Source organism: Balaenoptera musculus, chromosome 16 (assembly GCF_009873245.2).
Source record: "Balaenoptera musculus isolate JJ_BM4_2016_0621 chromosome 16, mBalMus1.pri.v3, whole genome shotgun sequence".
Classification (NCBI taxonomy): Eukaryota; Metazoa; Chordata; class Mammalia; order Artiodactyla; family Balaenopteridae; genus Balaenoptera; species Balaenoptera musculus.
In genome coordinates this window covers 74,861,972-74,879,306 of record NC_045800.1, presented here as the reverse complement: position 1 = coordinate 74,879,306, position 17,335 = coordinate 74,861,972, and the positions used below count along the sequence as shown (strand labels likewise).

The window sequence follows — 17,335 nt, the reverse complement described above, 5'->3', positions numbered from 1 at the left end:
CATCCAGCTGACATTTTGATTGCAGTCTTGTGAGAGATTTTGAGCCAGAGGCACCTGGCTAAGTTATACTAGGATTCTGGACCCACAAAAATCCACAGATAATGTTTGTTGTTTTAAGCTGTTAATTTGGAGGTAATTTATTATACAGCAAGAAATAACTAATGCACAGGTCATAAAAGTAATAAGTGTTCCAGTTGACCTTGAACACAGGGGTTCTCATTCCAGGGTCTATATTAACCTCTTTGTGACACTGACTTTGAGTAGCCTTTAACTTTATGAGCTACTACTTCTACCACGTTGAATTTGACGGTCTTCCTGCTCTTCCTTTGTTCTATTAATTTTTCTTTAAAAGAACCTTTTCTATGTAGAAACTGCCTGTTGCTGAACTGAGTAATAAGTGAGCACTTTCTTTAAGTCATGGAAATTTGGAGTTAAAAGGAACTTGAAAATTCATATAGTCCAAACCAAACTGTTCCCAGTTTTTACAGGTAAGGAAATCAGGTCCAGCAAAATTAAGAGACTTGCCTAAAGTTACAGAATTAGTGAAAGAATGGCGATTAAAATCCAGGTCTCCTGATGTCCAGTTTAGGACTGTGAGCCGGTACGTACTGGTGGTTCTACATGGTCGTAGCGCATTACCACATTCTGAACGTGGAGTAGATTCAATTTGATTCCCTTTCATTTTCTCTGTACAAAAACAGAGGGATCATGAAGGGAACAGCCGATGATGAGTAGGATATTTACTTCCTTTGCTCTTAGGCTCACCTTCTCTGAAGGAGAGGTCAACAGTCTGGGTCCAACTGAATGACTATTCGTCTTCCAATCCCTTAACCACAGCACTGGCTCCAACATGGCAATGAAGTTTCATATCCAGAGCCAACCCCACATGATTTGTCTTGGCTCTTTGGACTCATTGAGAAGCATTTCCTGAGCTGGAGTGGAAGGGGCTGTGATCAACTAGTAATGTCAGCCATGAGTGGAGGTTGAGGGTGTGGTAGACTTTGTGCCATGTATTTGCCCGCTGGTGTTTCTGTAGTTTTGGGGCCTGGTCCTTCCTTTGATGACCCATGCTTTTCCTGCTATGAACCATTCTTGCCACACAAGCTGCCCAGGAAGACCCTCGTTCCTGGGATCTTTTTCTTCTCATGTGATGTGAGGTTTAGCACATAAGTGACGTTGGTGAAATTTACCTTGTAACTGAGTATAGTGTTAGCAGAGGAGCCAGTCAGTTCTCACATCCCTGAAGGCTGGACGCTTTTATGCCTCCATTTCTGGCTAGATGTGAAAGTCACATTGCCAGCAACCTGCCAGTCCGTCAAAAAAAAAAAAAAAAAAATTCAGGAAGGTACAATTTTGCACATGCTTATTACTCTGTTGTCTTTTGCTAAACATTCCATCTTCTTCAGTCCCAGGGGCTCGTGAGGATAAATTTGCACGTTACTGTTAGTCCAATTATCCTGGATGACAGGGTAAAATATTGGTATTGTAGATCAAAAGCACAGTTAACATGTGCCTTGAAACTTGGACAGAAACTTGTAGGAGCCGTGAGGCTGAGGCTTATACATCTCCATGGGTGGTAGTTTCAACATGGCACTGCTAGCTTTTTTTTTTTTTTTTTTCCCTTTCCCATTTTGGTAAGTTGAGTATTGGGCAATGTTGGAATTCAGTGACTGGGAAAGTTTGTTTCCTTCTTCTATTCTTCTGTCTGCTGTTTAACTTTCTTCTTCCATTTGGATTCATTCTATTCTCTTTTCAAGGACCTACGTTTTCTCTTTTCCTTTTCAGCATTGGGGTGTTGAAACCCCAATGAAAATTTTTACTTTTCATAATATTCTTTATCAGAAGCCTATTTTATTGAAATAGTAAGAGAATCCAACATGCCCTCTGGCAACTAGATATTCTCTGCCCTTGACTTCTGGAAAACACAAAACCATTCCTTTTCTGATGAGAAAGCTGTAAAAACCTGAACATGCCTTGATGCTTTGAGCTGTGGAATTTAGGCAAGTCACTTTGGTTCTATATGCTTTATTTGTACCCAGATATAAATGTGTGTGCCTGTGTGTGTGTGTAAGAGAGAGAAAGAGAGATCAGTAGTTTTGTGAGCCTTTGGAACCCTGGGATCATGGAAGGAAAAGGTGAAAATTGAGCTAGTAAGAATCCCCTGTCCTTTTTCGACCAGAATAACTCTGTTATTATTAGTCTTCTGTAAGAGCTTTCTGCATTAGAGTTTATGTGAAACACAGATTCTGTTTTTTAAATGTGAAAACTACTAGCATCGATGAGCCTCAGGTTCCTTCCACTCTAACAGTTTGCATTAGCTACATGTAATCAGGCCCAGATAGGAGAGAAAGCCAGTGTGATGGAACATCATCTGTCAGGTGTCTCTGTGTTTCAGTCCCAACCACTCCAGACTGTGGGTCTCCAGACATGTTATCCTCGTGAGGTATTAGCTATTCTCGTCTGTAAAATGGAGATGATAGTTGTACCAACCTTATAAGATTGTGGTGAGAAACAAATAAAATAATTAACAGTGTCCAGCAAATTATAAATAGTAAGTGTTAGGCGTTATTGTTAGTCTGAAAAGACTAAAAGACACGCTACATGGCATGCTCATCTTCCTTTATTACTTCATTTGTGTTTATGTCAAGTAAGCCTCCTCCTAGAACCAAATATTAAGGTATTAAAATAGAGTATCAAATACTTTGCTGCTCTTTTAATTTGACACTATAGGGAAATTTTATATAATTTTAGAATATTCACTTAAGATCTCTAAAATATACTGTACCATACCATGGCTATAATTTTGGGCCAAAAAGTTGCAGTGAGAAGTTAAAGTGAAAAAAAATGAGATGAAACAAATAGTTTCTTGGATGATGCTTTGCTGAAAATCAACTTTTTCATTCGTTTTAAGCATATCTTTGCACAACTTCATTTTTCTTTGAGTTTTTAGGTCTCAGTTTTTTGAACTGTGAAGTAAAAGGACTGGACCAGATAATTTTTCAGGTTCAACATTGATGCTTCTAAGTTGATTTTCACACAATGTGGCACTCTAATCAATTTGTCTCATTTCTCCAGACCTCTGTTTCCTCAGCTGCAAATTAAGAAGAGAACGTTCCTACCTATCAGCTGCTTTTAATTCTAGCATTAGAGTTTTCTAACTTTTCTATTTATGCTCTTCTTCAACTTGGTTACTCTCTGGTTACATAATCATCCAAACTGTATCACAAAATAATTTCTAAACATATGTTTCTATGTGCATGGTTAAAAGCTTGTTAGACTATATAGTACCAGGCAATTGCTGGGTGTTGGAGACACAGTGATGTAAAGATACATTTCTTGCCTTCAGGAACTGAGTCATCAGGTGTATAATAATGATGACGATAAAGACAATAAATGCAAAGATAATTGCTTTAATTGGAATGAGCACAGTATTCATGGAAAAAAAAAGGTAAAGAGAACCTAGATCAGCCTGATTGTGAGGTGTTTGTGAAGGTCAGGCAAACAAAAGGGGAGAGAGTGTTCCAGCTGGAGGAATACTATTTGCAAAGCACAGAGCTCCAGATGAGAGAGCAGGACTAGACCAGGAATTACAAATTGCTCTGCACTGTTGGAGTGTGAAATGTACAAAGAGAATGAGTGGGGCTTACTAAGCGAGGGGACTTCTAAGAGCTTTGTAGGCCATTTAATTGAGTAATATCTGTCCGTGTATTGAGATTATTCAAATGTAAGTGAAATGCCAAGGTTTTAAATTAAAATTGAAAAGTAGTTATTAATATAAATTTCTGAAACTCTTATAAAAATACATCAGTTTAGGATCAATAGTTTTGTATTTTGTCTTAGAAGAAACAAATTCAGGGAAACTAATTAAGAGAATCTGGAAAAGAACACCAATCCATTTTACTTTAAAAGTTCTCAGAGGAGTTTTTTCATTAGATGACCACTAATCAAAGTTCGGCGTGCATTTCTAAAGTAAATGTAAGATAACACTCACTTCTTGTTTTTTTTTTTTTTTTTTTTAAAGTCTTATGGATTTTCATGTTTTGTAAACTTGAAGATTTAAGGTGATCTTAGTTATTTAAGTTTTTCCCAGGGATTTAAAAAAATATTTTATTTATTTATTTGGTTGCGCTGGGTCTTAGTTGCAGCAGGCAGGCTCCTTAGTTGTGGTATGCAAACTCTTAGTTGCAGCATGCATGTGGGATCTAGTTCCCTGACCAGGGATCAAACCCTGGGCCCCCTGCACTGGGAGTGTGGAGTCTTATACACTGCGCCACCAGGGAAGTCCCAGATTTTTCTTTTTGAGAGCTTTACTCCATTTAAAAAAAAAAAAAAAACCTGCCCAATTGATTACCTGGCATCTGATCTGTTCCTATCCTTCTGAGTAACTGAAATTTATTCTTTTCTTGAATGAAATAGGAAGATAAAGACAAACAAAACAAATATACTTAATGGAAACAAAGATTTTCAATTATTCAAACTGTGGTTCAATTTTTGTAGAAAGAGCACAGCACTCAAAGTTGTGAATTCAAGGTTCTGTTATTTATATACCATTTCAGTAATGGTATTATGTATTACTTCATTACCTTTTCTATAATCAAAGTTATACATCCATATGGTTTAAAGAATCAACTTGTTCTAGAAGACTTGTGTAACAACCAGAAGTATAACATATGCCTTCCCCCCATTTCCCATTTCCTACAGGCAACCACTTCCAACACTTTCAGCTCCATTCTATTTTTACCTCATATCTCCACATAACATGCTTATATTGCTACTTCTTGATTTTAAAAAAGCTTTAGTCATTATCTATTGGTGTTCCCCTAGAGCAGATGAGGTCTCACTTTTGTACTACTGCCTCCCCAAAGCCCTCACTACCCACATGTATACTTCCCAATCCTCAAATTCCTAATCTAGTTATATTTATAATTTAGGTTAGATCAGTATCCAGAGTTTACATTATTACAACTACATAAATACTAATTACAGCTCAGCCATGGAGAATACTGTTAATTTTTCAGCACAATGTTTTGTTATATCAATACTCGGAGTTGTTAATAGTTTTCTATGAACCAATCATGAATTTAACCCCAAAGTCTCCAAAAACTTTCTTAATCTCTGAATATGTTCATAGTCAAGAAGTCTATCTATTTAATCTAGAAGAAATCTCAACCCTGGAGATGTCTGACCTATTCCAATTTTTGTTCTCCTTTCACCATCATCCTGAGGAGCCCCTTTGCCTCTATCATGTGCTGGATCTCTTATTTCCCACGTTTTATGTTTTTCTCTTCATCTTGATTTACTCTTTTGTTTTGGTGGCACACAACCTTCAGCAGCTTGTTCAGATAGAGTATAAGGAGAGGTCTTTGAGACCCCTCATACGGATGCATGAATTCGTCCTCATGTTTGATTGATAGTTTTGCTGGATTCTACTTCTACGTTGGAGAAGTTTCAACTTCTACGTTGAAAATTATTTGCCATCAGGCACTGTTCCATTGCCTTCTAGCTCCTGGTGTTTCACCTACTTGGCAGGACTCCTATGTTTTCTCTGTGCCTGTACCCATGAAGCTTAGCACTGGTGGAGAAAGTCAGAACAAGCAGAGTGATCCCATTATAAATTTATGACTACCAACATGAACTGGACTCTCAACAGTACCAATTTATTCTTTTAAAAAATTTTTATTGGAGTATAGTTGATTTAAAGCAGCAGCATTCCAATTCATTCTTTTACAGATGCAAAAGCTATTTTAAAACCTCTAAACACACACACACACACACACACACACACACACTCACACACACCCCTCTCTACTTTTCTCAAACCTCTGGCAGCTCTTCTCCCACACTCTCAACAGATAACTTTGACTTTTACTTTTTTTGGAAAATATAAGCCATCAGATGGGATGCCCTTGTGTTCCAGAGATGAAGCCTACAAACTGACCTATATTTATACTCATCTGTTCATCTTTTGATGAACTGTTTCTCCTCTACTTGTATCTTAAAGTCTATTCTGTTCCTGTTTTCAAAGCCCTATAATAATGATGACTCCTTTTCTTTTTTATGCATTCCATTTCTTGTCAACTGGACCATGTATAGTGGTTTTTCCAGTGCTCAAACCTCACCCATTAAATTATCATCCAACCTAACAGCCAACCAACCCGATAAACAAGAAACATCTACCCACATTATCCTTCAGCTACTACTATTTCCTTCCGTTCTTAGCCAAACTTCTCCCAGATTGCTGTCTTTACTCCTCATTTCATTAGCTATATTCACTTCTCTACCACTCCATTCTGGCTTTCTTGCTAAGGTTCCAGTGACCTCCATCAAAACTTTTTGACCTCTCTTATTGTACAAAGATGATCACACTTTCCTGTTTGAAACAGAATCTTTCCTGGGCTTACATGATAAAACTTTGTTTTGTTTTTTCTTCTCATTAGTTTTTCTATTACGTTTCCCGTTATACTGTCATCTACTTGATCACTTAATGTTAGAATTTGTGAAAGGCTCTTTCCATGGTCCTCTTTAATTCTCTTCTCATTCCTTAGATGGTGGTACCCATGCATATGACTAGAATTACTACCTATAAACAAATAAATAACACATTTTAATCTATAGCCAAGATCTCTTTTCTGAACTCCAGACCCATATATCCAATTGCTTACTTGACATATCTTCTTGGAGGTTTCAATGGCACCGTAATCTCAATATATCCAATTCAAGGTCATCTTTCCTCCAAGGTAGTCAGTCCTCTTCCGGTGTTTCCTATTTCAGTTAATGGTACCTCTCTCTCTCCAATTATGTTAGCCAGAACCCTAGAGTAATTCTTGGCATTTCCCTTCCTACTACTCCATATCCAATCCATCACCCATCTAGCTGATGATATTTACAATCAAGGTGTTTCTCAAATCCTCTCACATTTCTCCATCTTCACCACTCTAGGTAAGCTACCAGCATTTCTTATCTAAACTTTCTGGGTAGTCTCTTACTTGACCTAAGTACTTCTATCAGGTCTCTCAATCTGTTTTCCATATTATAGCCACTGTCATCTTTTTAAAATGTAAATCTAAGTACATCATCCTTTGCTTAAAGCCTCTACATGGCTTCCTTCTGCTCTAGGGATAAAAACAAAAACTCTTTAACTTGGCCTGCAGGGCTTACATGCTGTACTCCTTACATACCTCTCCTGTCTTGGCAAACACCATCTAATTTCTCATTCTCTTGTACCAGCTATGCTGGTTTTCTTTTAGCTCCCCATACCGCCACCTCTAACTACATGAGCTTTGATCCATTTGAATCCATTCCTTGATGATCACTACTGTGATCCAATTGAGAGCCAGTACAGCTTGGCGGCTAAGCATAGCACACTTCACGTCTAATTTTCAAGGGAGATTGCCTGGGTTCAAATCCCGATTCTACAACTTACTTATTTGTGCAACCTTGGGTAAGTTACTTTATCTCCTGTGCCTCAGTTTCCTCAACTGGAAAATAAGGATAATTGTAATAGATTTGATCATAATCGTGTTATTATGATCAAATGATCATTTTTAGGGAAGGCTCTTTCCTCCCCTTTCTTGCCCAGTTAATTTCTTCTCAAACTTCTGTTCTCAGCTCCAGAGTCACTTTCTCAGAGAAGCCTCCACTGACCTCTCTGACTGAATCCAAGTACTTCTTTATAGCTTTTCTCGTATGTTGAGTCTCTTATTTGTAATGCTTAATATAGTGCAATTTTGTATTTTTCTGAGTGATTTATGTATTTATTTTTGGTTAACATTCTGTCTTTCTCACTGAAATGTCAGCTCCAGGAAACTAGGATAGTGTTTGTTTTTTTGTCACTATTCTTCATGCCTAACACAGTGTTCATTACTTAGTAGGTTTCCCCCCAAAATGTTTGTTGACATAAAAAACGGTAAACATCTCTGATGGAAGGCTCTTTGATAACCTCTTTTGCTGCTTAAATTAGTGTTCTGCACAGTAAGTAATAAGTTCTGAGAAGGAACATGGAGGGTGAATCAAAGACCAGTTAAGCTGTACATCTGCTCCTGGTTCTTCAGGAGGTGACTCTGAGCAGGGGGGTTCCCTGTTCAACAAGGCAGGGTTTTGTGGAGATTATGTGCCGGATACCCAGACCTGGGTTCAATTCTTGTCTCCATTATCTGCTGCTGTGTGACCTTAATCATGTCACTTGACTTCTTATAGTCGGAGCGTCCTCATCTGTCAAATCACATCACAGTACTCAGCGCAGAGTCAATTCTTGGTAACTAGGCAACGGAACTGATAAGAATTTCACTTAATTAAGCACAGTACATGATTATCCACAGGCTTGCCCCTTATGTAGGCCAGTAAGTCTCCTTCTGTGGTCGGTGACAAACAGCTATCCCATCCCCAGCCCCTAAAAATGTCAAAAAAAATTTGTGCTTTTGGTCACAAGAGAGAGTAAGAATCAATGTGAACTGGAAAAACCGAGTTCCAACAGGATTTCCTGGTGCTTCAAGTGCAAGTTTGAGAGTGGCAGTGGGTGAGCTGGTGTGCTCAGGTAGGATCAGAGGTTCGTTTGCTGGCCATCACCTGTGAGGGACTGACCTTGGGAACAGAGAAAAGCCCTCAGTCCCTGACAAGACAGCCCTGCCCAGATGCCAGCGGGATCCAGCTAACCGCCACTGCAATCTCAGAGCCTCTTTTCTCCTGAGCCCTCCTTTTTTTTTTTTTTAAATCAGCTGAATCCATTCCTTGAGAATCACATAGAAAATGACTCCCTCCTCACCTCATTCAAGAAGGAAAAAAAAAATCCCATTCCTCACAATAAAAAGAGTAAGCCTCTTGCCCGCCTCTTGTGCAGCTGGCCACTTTGCTGGGATGAGAGGAGAAATCTGGTTTTAACATTTGGTGGAGGAGTGAGCTGCCTGGAAGCAAGGACCACAGTGATGTCTGAGAGAGATGGACGTTGTTTCTTCCGCAATCCTCTTTTTCTCCTTCCTCCTGTTTCAAACTTGTGGGACCGACCGGGGCTGTGACTTTCAGGGTGTAGTGTGCGTACGTCAATAGAAGGGGCATTGTGTGTGTACTTCGAGCGCGTTCAGGAGGGTGCTGTGCTTGAACTTGCGAGTGTCTGTGACGGAAGAACTGTGAAAGCATGTGTGTGGGACAAGATTTAAACGTGTAAGCGCAGGAAAGTGGTAGCGTGTACGTGGTGAGTGTGTGCGCGCGAGTGAGTGCGCGAGCCAGGGGCCGGCCGCCCGCCCGCCGCGGCTCCCCGTGGGCCGGCCCGGCCAATGAGCGCGCGGCTGCAGGGGCGGCGGGCGGGGAGGGGGCGCAGGGGCCCTGCGGATGGAGGCGCGGGCGGCGCGGCGCGCTCATTCCGCGCGGGCGTTGCTGGCGGGGGGCGGCGCAGCCACTGGCCGGGGACCGGGGCCCGGACCAGGGGCGGCGGGAGGCGTAGGCGGCGCCCGGGGCTGGGATGCGCAGGGGGCTCCGTGGCGGCGGCGTTGGCGGCGGCGTCGGCGGCCGCGGGGCCACGAGCTAGCGTCGCGGCGCGGGGAGCCAGTCGAGCCCGGCGGGCGAGCGGAGGCGGCGGCGCAGGCAGAGCGGCGACCGCAGCCGGAGCCCGAGCGCCGCGCGCCCACCATGGCCGCTCAAGGCGAGCCCGGCTACCTGGCGGCGCAGTCGGACCCGGGCTCCAACAGCGAGCGCAGCACCGACTCGCCCATGCCCGGCTCGGAGGACGACCTGGTCGCCGGAGCGCCCCTGCACAGCCCCGAGTGGAGCGAGGAGCGCTTCCGCGTGGACAGGAAGAAACTTGAGGCCATGTTACAAGGTAGGCATCCACCCCGCGTTCTCGGACTCCCGGGCTGCGTCCGCGACTCCTTCCCGGACATCCCCGCCCCGCGTCCCGGCGCCCGCCGCTCCGGCCCAAAGCCGACTTAGTTCCCTCGTCCCTTCCCCCGCGGAGCCGGAGGACACCCACAGGGAGTGCAGACCTCGCGGGAGTCTCCACCCTTCCACGCCTCCTAGGTCTCCGGGCACCGAGAACCCTGTGCTAACTTGACCGGCTTCAGAAAAGCCGAAGGCCGTGTTTGTACCCGCGCGCCCAAGTGGCGTTTTTGGACTTTGGAGATGCCAGCTTTAGTCCGGACACCTGGCCTATGCCATCCGGATCCAGTCGGACCGCGCAGAATATGCGTGACTCCCTCCCCACTCTCTGGCACTCTGGAATTCTAGCTCCGTCTCTGTTTCTCTCCCTCCTCTTGTCAGTATTCACTTCCTCCAGCTGAGGGGCCTTGTCTCGCTATTGGGAAACGCTCTGCAGATGTCAAAGCTTAAGACAGGAGTTCCCGCCCGGCACCCGGAGTAAGAGGGGCCAGCATGGGGGTGAGCGGCCAAAGCGTGGGGATTGTGTCAGGGCAGTGCTGCTGGGTTGGGGGACAGTGCGTGTTCATCGCCTGACAGGCTTATAAAACACATCTTGAGTTACACTCGGTTCATAAAAGTCTTCCCGTATTATGGGTGTCTTACTTTGTCTTTCACAATTTGGGTTTGTTTGTTTTTTTTTTTTAAACGCCCTCGTTTCTCTGGGACTTTCCCAGGCGTAACAGCTTTAACCATACAGGACTGGGAACAAATTTTGACTTTTAATGGGAGGATTGGAGTTCTCAGAGTGCATGCTAAAATGTCCAACGTCATTTTGATCTTCCCTAAAAATGTTAATTACTAGCTTACCTGTAGTCCCCAGTGTGGTTCATTTCCATCATCCAGAGAAATAAGGTAATTTGAATGACTGTTATTCTTAAAATATTGTAGAGGGACCAGGCATTACTTTCACTAAGGGTGCAGTGGTGGATTCATTCAGTAGCTCGTATCCTTATATGAAGGGAGGATTGGAGCTTTCCAACTTTCTTTTGTGGCTTGGTGCCTAATTTACTTTGACTTTATCAGTCAGTGCATCGCAGTGTGGGAGCTGTTTAGCCCTCCATGGAAATGCAGTGGTTTTTTAGAACAATTAAGCAGGTTATTTTAAGACAGAACAAGATGTTTTCCAAAACAATAACTTGGTGGAAACAAATAGCAAGAGTGTTTGGTAGGCGTTTTTGGATGAGTTACAAACTCATCTCCCTTGTTGCTTATTTTTATTGATAAACATCCCCAGTGCTTATCATGTCTCTGTCCTACTCCCTCTTTTTTTCCTCCTTAAATTATGTAACTTTCTAGGAGAGTTACTTCTGTGATAAACTGTTCAAATAGGAATATTGCAAAGTGGATTTGGAAATTAAAGCCCCAGTTGCCTTTCAGTAACCTATTTTAGTTATTCCATTTGTTCCGTGGTTCTTTTTTGCCTAGTTCCTATTATAAAACAAAATATTAAATTTATCCAGAAAAATATTGCTGTGAGATTGTTTGGGTTGAACTGATAACACACATACCTATCCTTTCAGCAAGTTTCTAGTTTATTTTGTACATTTGGAGGGTTGTGAAAGATGGATCTTCTACGTCTTCCTTACCTGTCTTGCCTACGCACATGCAAGTAACGACAGTGATGTTAGCTCCTAGGAAGCCCTCTTGCATAACCTGAGCTTTAGAAGTGGATTTCTTTTTTGAATTAATTAATTTCCATTTAGAATGAAACGAAATATGGGTAAGGCATTTTTTAAAATTTGAAGGCCATTCCCTTTGTAGATATGATATTCTGACATGAGATAGTTTAAAATTGCTTTGCTGTGATGAAGTTGCTTTTAAAGAAACTCTTGAGTTAGTATTTCTTCAACAATGTATGTATTAATGAAATATTCACACTTTGACTCCAAAGATTTCTTGAATAATTGAACATAGTGCTTTGATTAACTTTCCAAAGTCACTAATAAGTGAGTTGTGCCTTCTAAGAAAGTAAGTTTGAACACATTTGACAATAGAACCCAGTGCACTGTGTACCAACGCATTTTGTCATGCATGCTTCCTAGTGTCAAATTTTGTTAGAACCACCATGTTTGAAGGAATAAGACTAGTTTCTGAACCAAACATAATCATGTGTCTCATTGCTCGATACTAGGTGGTTAAAGCAAGCGTGGGCAACTGGAATCACTCAGACCTAGGTTCAAATCCCTGTGGAACCTTGGGACAGTTCCTGGGCACCTCCCTGTCTCAGTTTGTCCGTCTGTAAAATGGGACTGATATTAGTACCTTTCTTTTAGAGTTTTGTGAGAATTAACAGAGATAAAGCTTAATAAGCTAAAACTTGCCACACTGTTTTATAAATGCTAACAGCTTAATATATATCAGTTGATTTTATTATTACTAATAATAAATATTATAGCACGGATTCAAATAACTTCCAATGCCTATCACAATTTCTGACAGTAGTCTATATCTAAATATCTAGAGAACAAAAGAATTTTGCAGTTTCATAATTGAAGAAGTAAAATAGAGAACAAGGTAGGAAGTTTGGAAAGTCAACAAATATTCTAATATTGTTAGATATCCTTGGGCGGAAAGCTTTTCATTTGAAAAGTGCCAATTAAGAAAAGTCTGTATTTGCCTGGTTGGGTTTCTGATTATTGTGAATTTGGATTTGCCATTTTTCCTCACACAATCGCCTTAAAATATGTGCAGGTTTCCAATTTAAATCAGGATAAATAAGATTCTCTGCCTTTAAGTCTACATAGTGCAAATTGGTGATTATAATGCTTGGAATTTGTTTCCAGAGAGACTGTCCTGGGGGTAAGTTAATCTTTAATGGGTTGTATTTTTATTAGTAGAGAAATTCTTCTACGCAATGGACCAAAAATTCAGTGAGGTTAAAATATGGGCAGTAGGGTAGTGGTCAAAGAAATGAAATACCATTCTTGGATGAATCCCCAGGAACTGATACACATAAAATCCACCAGGCCAAAAATGTAGGAAAAAAGATCACTAGTTTTTTATTTTTTGCTTTTGTTTTTTATCTGATAACTACTTCGGAACAGCCGTGCAGAGTATCTGACACTTCTCTTTGAATCTAAATGAAGATTATTGATTATATTAGTCAACAGTTTTGTAAATGGGAATTGATTTTCAAGTTTAGTTTAGGTTTTTGATGGGGATGGTAGGCCTTGGAATAGACACGACGGACAACATTATAATAATGAAGAAAAATTGTTCTTGATTTACTTAATACGGATCTTCAGAATTTAGACTTCATATTTCATGTGGGATAGTAGTATTGATTCATTTCAGTCAATTAAATGTGATTTATGGTATGTAAAGAGGGAGGAGAGTGGTCTAGAGGAAAGTCTGGGAGAAAGTAGCAAATAAATGGGTCAGAAGAGTCAGAAATACAGCCTTGGTGTTGGCCAGTGTCCTGAGAGACAAACATGGAATTTGTACATTTATACTTTTCCTTTTTTTTTTCCTTTTTCTTCTTTTGGGGTTGTTTTACATCTTATGATTATACTTTTATTTTTACACTGAAAAACATATACGCGTGCTGTACAGTTAAAAATCCCTACATAAAATTTAGACTCATAGGCGTTTTCAAGGTTCGGAATCCCTTGTATTTCATCATAGAAAGAATTGTGGTCTGGGGGCAGTGGCCTGTTTTTATGAATTGAGGTTGATGTCTGGTGGGCTTTTAGGATATTGCTGTTAAAGACATTAAGAACCATGGTTTGGGGACTTCCCTGTTGGCCCAGTGGTTAAGACTCTGTGCTTCCAATGCAGGGGGCACAGGTTGGATCCCTGGTTGGTGAACTAAGATCCCATGTGCCATGCGGCGTGGCTAAAAAATTAAAAAAAAAACAAACATGTTTTTACATGTTCACAGTGATGGGCAGAACAGGAATCATTGACCACTGCTTGCTTGAGGAGTAGAACCAGCCACTAAAACAGCTGATCACACATTGATTAAAAGTAAGAGCAGCAGTTATGTAATTACATATCTTTTTTCTTTTTTTAATTAATTAACTTATTTTTTTGGCTGTGTTAGGTCTTCGTTGCTGCGCGCGGGCTTTTCTCTTGTTGCGGCGAGTGGAGGCTACTCTCCGTTACGGTGCGCAGGCTTCTCACTGCGGTGGCTTCTCTTGTTGCGGAGCACAGGCTCTAGGCGCGCGGGCTTCAGTAGTTGTGGCTCGCGGGCTCTAGAGTGCAGGCTCAGTAGTTGTGGCGCACGGGCTTAGTTGCTCCGCGGCATGTGGGATCTTCCCAGACCAGGGCTCGAACCCGTGTCCCCTGCATGGGCAGGCGGATTCTTAACCACTGCGCCACCAGGGAAGTCCCTACATATGTTTTTAATTTGGCAAACTTTAGTGAAGATTGTCTTATAATTTGGTAAATAGATAATAATCTTTTAGATGCTTTTGTGGGATCAGGGAGAGAGATGAAGTAAAAATATATGAGAATGGGGGAGTGCTGAAAAAGAAAACAAACAAGAGCTAAGCTGAATGTAGTTTTCTAGCTAAGGCTTGATTAAGGCTAATAAACAGTAAGAACAAATCCAATAACTTTATGAAGCTTAATGGTTGAAAGCAAAGTGTTCTTGGCCAGATCTGGATTTGAGTCTTGGTCCTACCTTTAAATAGGGAGCTTGGGAAAATTCATTACCTGCAGCCGCATTTATGAAAGGGGGTGTTAATCATCGTGCCTACATCTGAGGTGGCTGTGACCATTAAGAGAAAAAAAAAAGGATGCAAAACATCACAGCGCTGGCCACGGAGTAAGTGCTGAATAAATCACTAATAACCATATTTATTATAAACCATAGTTCATAAAATGCACATTCTCATATTGAAAATGAAAATCATGTATACTTGAAAATGAATTAAATGGTTTATAATAAATGAACATTCACAGCTATCTAAATATTTTTATTGGCCTTCCTGGTAGCTCACCGTACGCCCAGTGTATTAGCCCCTTGTAAAGGTGGAGGAGCAGGTATGAGTAAAGCTGTACTGGACACGAGTGTGGAGTTTTCGATTTTGTGCAGGAGGAGAGGGCTTTGCACTCTCTTTAGCTGTCATTGTTCTTGCCTTGAGTATTTTTCATTCTTTGAACGGTCCGGAGCCCGTCACTTCTAATATTTTTACTAGAGACTAGCCGCAAAAATCCATTAATCTCCATTGTAGTTTGATGTTGCTCTGAACTTGTCATTCATTGGTGTCTCGAAAGAGAGTTTTACAAAGAAAATGTTGCTCCTGGGCTAACGTGTTCTGTTTGCTCACCTGTAAGATGGGGACCATGATGGTCCTATCTTCCAGGGGTGTTGTGAGCGCAGAACGAGATGATGTGTGTGAAAAGTGGAGCTCAGTAACGGGCACGTGGTGTTTGGTAGACGGTACTGCAGCAGCCCCAGCAGCCCCGTGCCATGTGATGCATAAGGATTTCAAAACACTGGAAAGCAAATGCTTGCCAGGTTTTTTTTTTTTTAAAAAACAACTGCATATGAATCTTTTCTTTTTTTCTTCAGTCAAAGTCTTCTTCCAATCAGAAAAGTTTATTAGGACAAGTGTAGTAGACTCAGAGAGCAGAACTGAAGGTTCAGATTGTTTTAGAAACTAAATGAATAAAATCCTTCAGAGGTTGTGTAGCCTGGCGGTGAAGAGTTCAGGAACTGCTATCAGGCTGGCCTGGGTTGGGGTCCTCACTTCACCTCTTGCAGAGCCCCGCGAGGATGCTGTGAGAGGCTGTTACAGCCCTGCACTCATGGGCAGGGGGTCAGCGCTCTCCGTCAGTCTTATCTCTGTGAAGACTTCTGGGGTTTTGCTTAAGTTGATCATTGATAAGTTAAAACATAGAAAGGGCTTGTTATATCGATGATTTTAACAGGCAGGAATGTATTTATTTGGCTGTGACTAACAGAAAACCCAACACAGAGTGACTTAAACAAACCAGGGGTTTATTTTCCTGTTGAAGCAAAAAAATCTGGGACTAAGAGGGCCAGGCCCCAAGAGCTGCTCAGGGGCTTCAGGGAGCCCAGCAACCTACCCCCTGACCTCGGCCATCCCAGCTGATGGCTTTGGCCTCATTGGTGCAGTCTGGCCAAGGCTATGCCTTGAGATGCGCCTGTGGTCTCTGCAGGGAAAAGGGAGGGAAACAAAAATGTTTTTTTTTTAAATTTTTTATTCAAGATTTTGCCTTTTTGTGTGACAAAGAATTCTCTCTCCTGGAACTTCCATCTGTATTTCTTTGGCCACTCTTTGCTACAAGAGATTCTGGGAAAGCGACTTCTTTTCTAGCTTCTCTCGTAGAAGTAGGCAAGGAAGAAGGGAGTCAGAATGGATGCCGAGTGATCCAACCTGTAGTTTCCCCACAAAGGGCAAAGCAGAGAGCACTGTGACAGAAGTTCCAAGTTGTGCCTGATGCAAAAGCTTCCCTGTGTCAGAGACTTTGGCCTGCATTGATAACCCCTAGAAATCTAGATGATTTGGTAATGCTTATGTGGGTGGAATTTCTTCTTGGCATAGTCCGGGAATAAACCTAATTCCCAAAGAGAAAACAGCTTTGATCATGGAAAGCAGTTCTCATGTTGTTACTCCTTTTACAAACAAGACCTAGGACCCCCAAGTACTGTAACTGTCTTTTTCTCCTCCACTGTTTTCTGTCAGGTGTTTTTTTCATTGAAAATCATACAACACAATACAATCGTCCATTTTACCTTTTTTTTTTGTTTAAAAGAATTTCACTTATTTATTTATTTATTTATTTATGGCTGTGTTGGGTCTGCGTTTCTGTGCGAGGGCTTTCTCTAGTTGCAGCAAGCGGGGGCCACTCTTCATCGCGGTGCGCGGGCCTCTCACTATCGCGGCCTCTCTTGTTGCGGAGCACAGGCTCCAGATGCGCAGGCTCAGTAGTCGTGGCTCACGGGCCTAGTTGCTCCGCGGCATGTGGGATCTTCCCAGACCAGGGCTCGAACCCGTGTCCCCTGCGTTGGCAGGCAGACTCTCAACCACTGCGCCACCAGGGAAGCCCCATTTTACCTTTTTTAAAAATTTTATTATTTTAATTTATTTTATTTTTTTATTGAAGTATAGTTGATTTACAGTGTTGTGTTAATTTTTGCTGTACAGCAAAGTGACTCAGTTATACACATATATTCATTCTTTTTTATATTCTTTTCCATTATGGTTTATCCCAGGATACTGAATATAGTTCCCAGTGCTATACAGTAGGACCTCGTTGTTTATACATCCTATATGTAAATAGTTTGCATCTACTAACCCCAGACTCCCAGTCCTTCCCTCCCCGACATTTTACCTTTTCTTACTCTAAGATACACTTTCTCCCCTCCTACTTCCTCCCCTCCCACCACCCATCTCAGGTTGCTTTTAGAATAGACCGGTTCAATGTAGCTCTGGCTTCTGCCCTTTAGGGTTTTCTT

The 17,335-nt window shown here is 41.6% G+C and overlaps 1 protein-coding gene across 4 annotated transcripts in view; it reads left to right on the top strand.

Moving 5' to 3' along the window:
- Positions 1 to 9,505: 9,505 nt before the first annotated feature.
- BICC1 (BicC family RNA binding protein 1) overlaps positions 9,506 to 17,335 on the top strand; it is a 305,439-nt gene continuing 297,609 nt past the window's right edge. For 2 of the 4 annotated variants that reach the window (XM_036828113.1, XM_036828115.1), the window contains exon 1: positions 9,510 to 9,811. In XM_036828113.1, the coding sequence (XP_036684008.1) occupies positions 9,622 to 9,811 (190 nt within the window). In that variant the 5' untranslated portion in view covers positions 9,510 to 9,621. Of the gene's footprint in view, positions 9,812 to 17,335 lie in introns of all 4 variants that reach the window. The other 2 variants (XM_036828114.1, XM_036828116.1) reach the window with 2 other exon arrangements.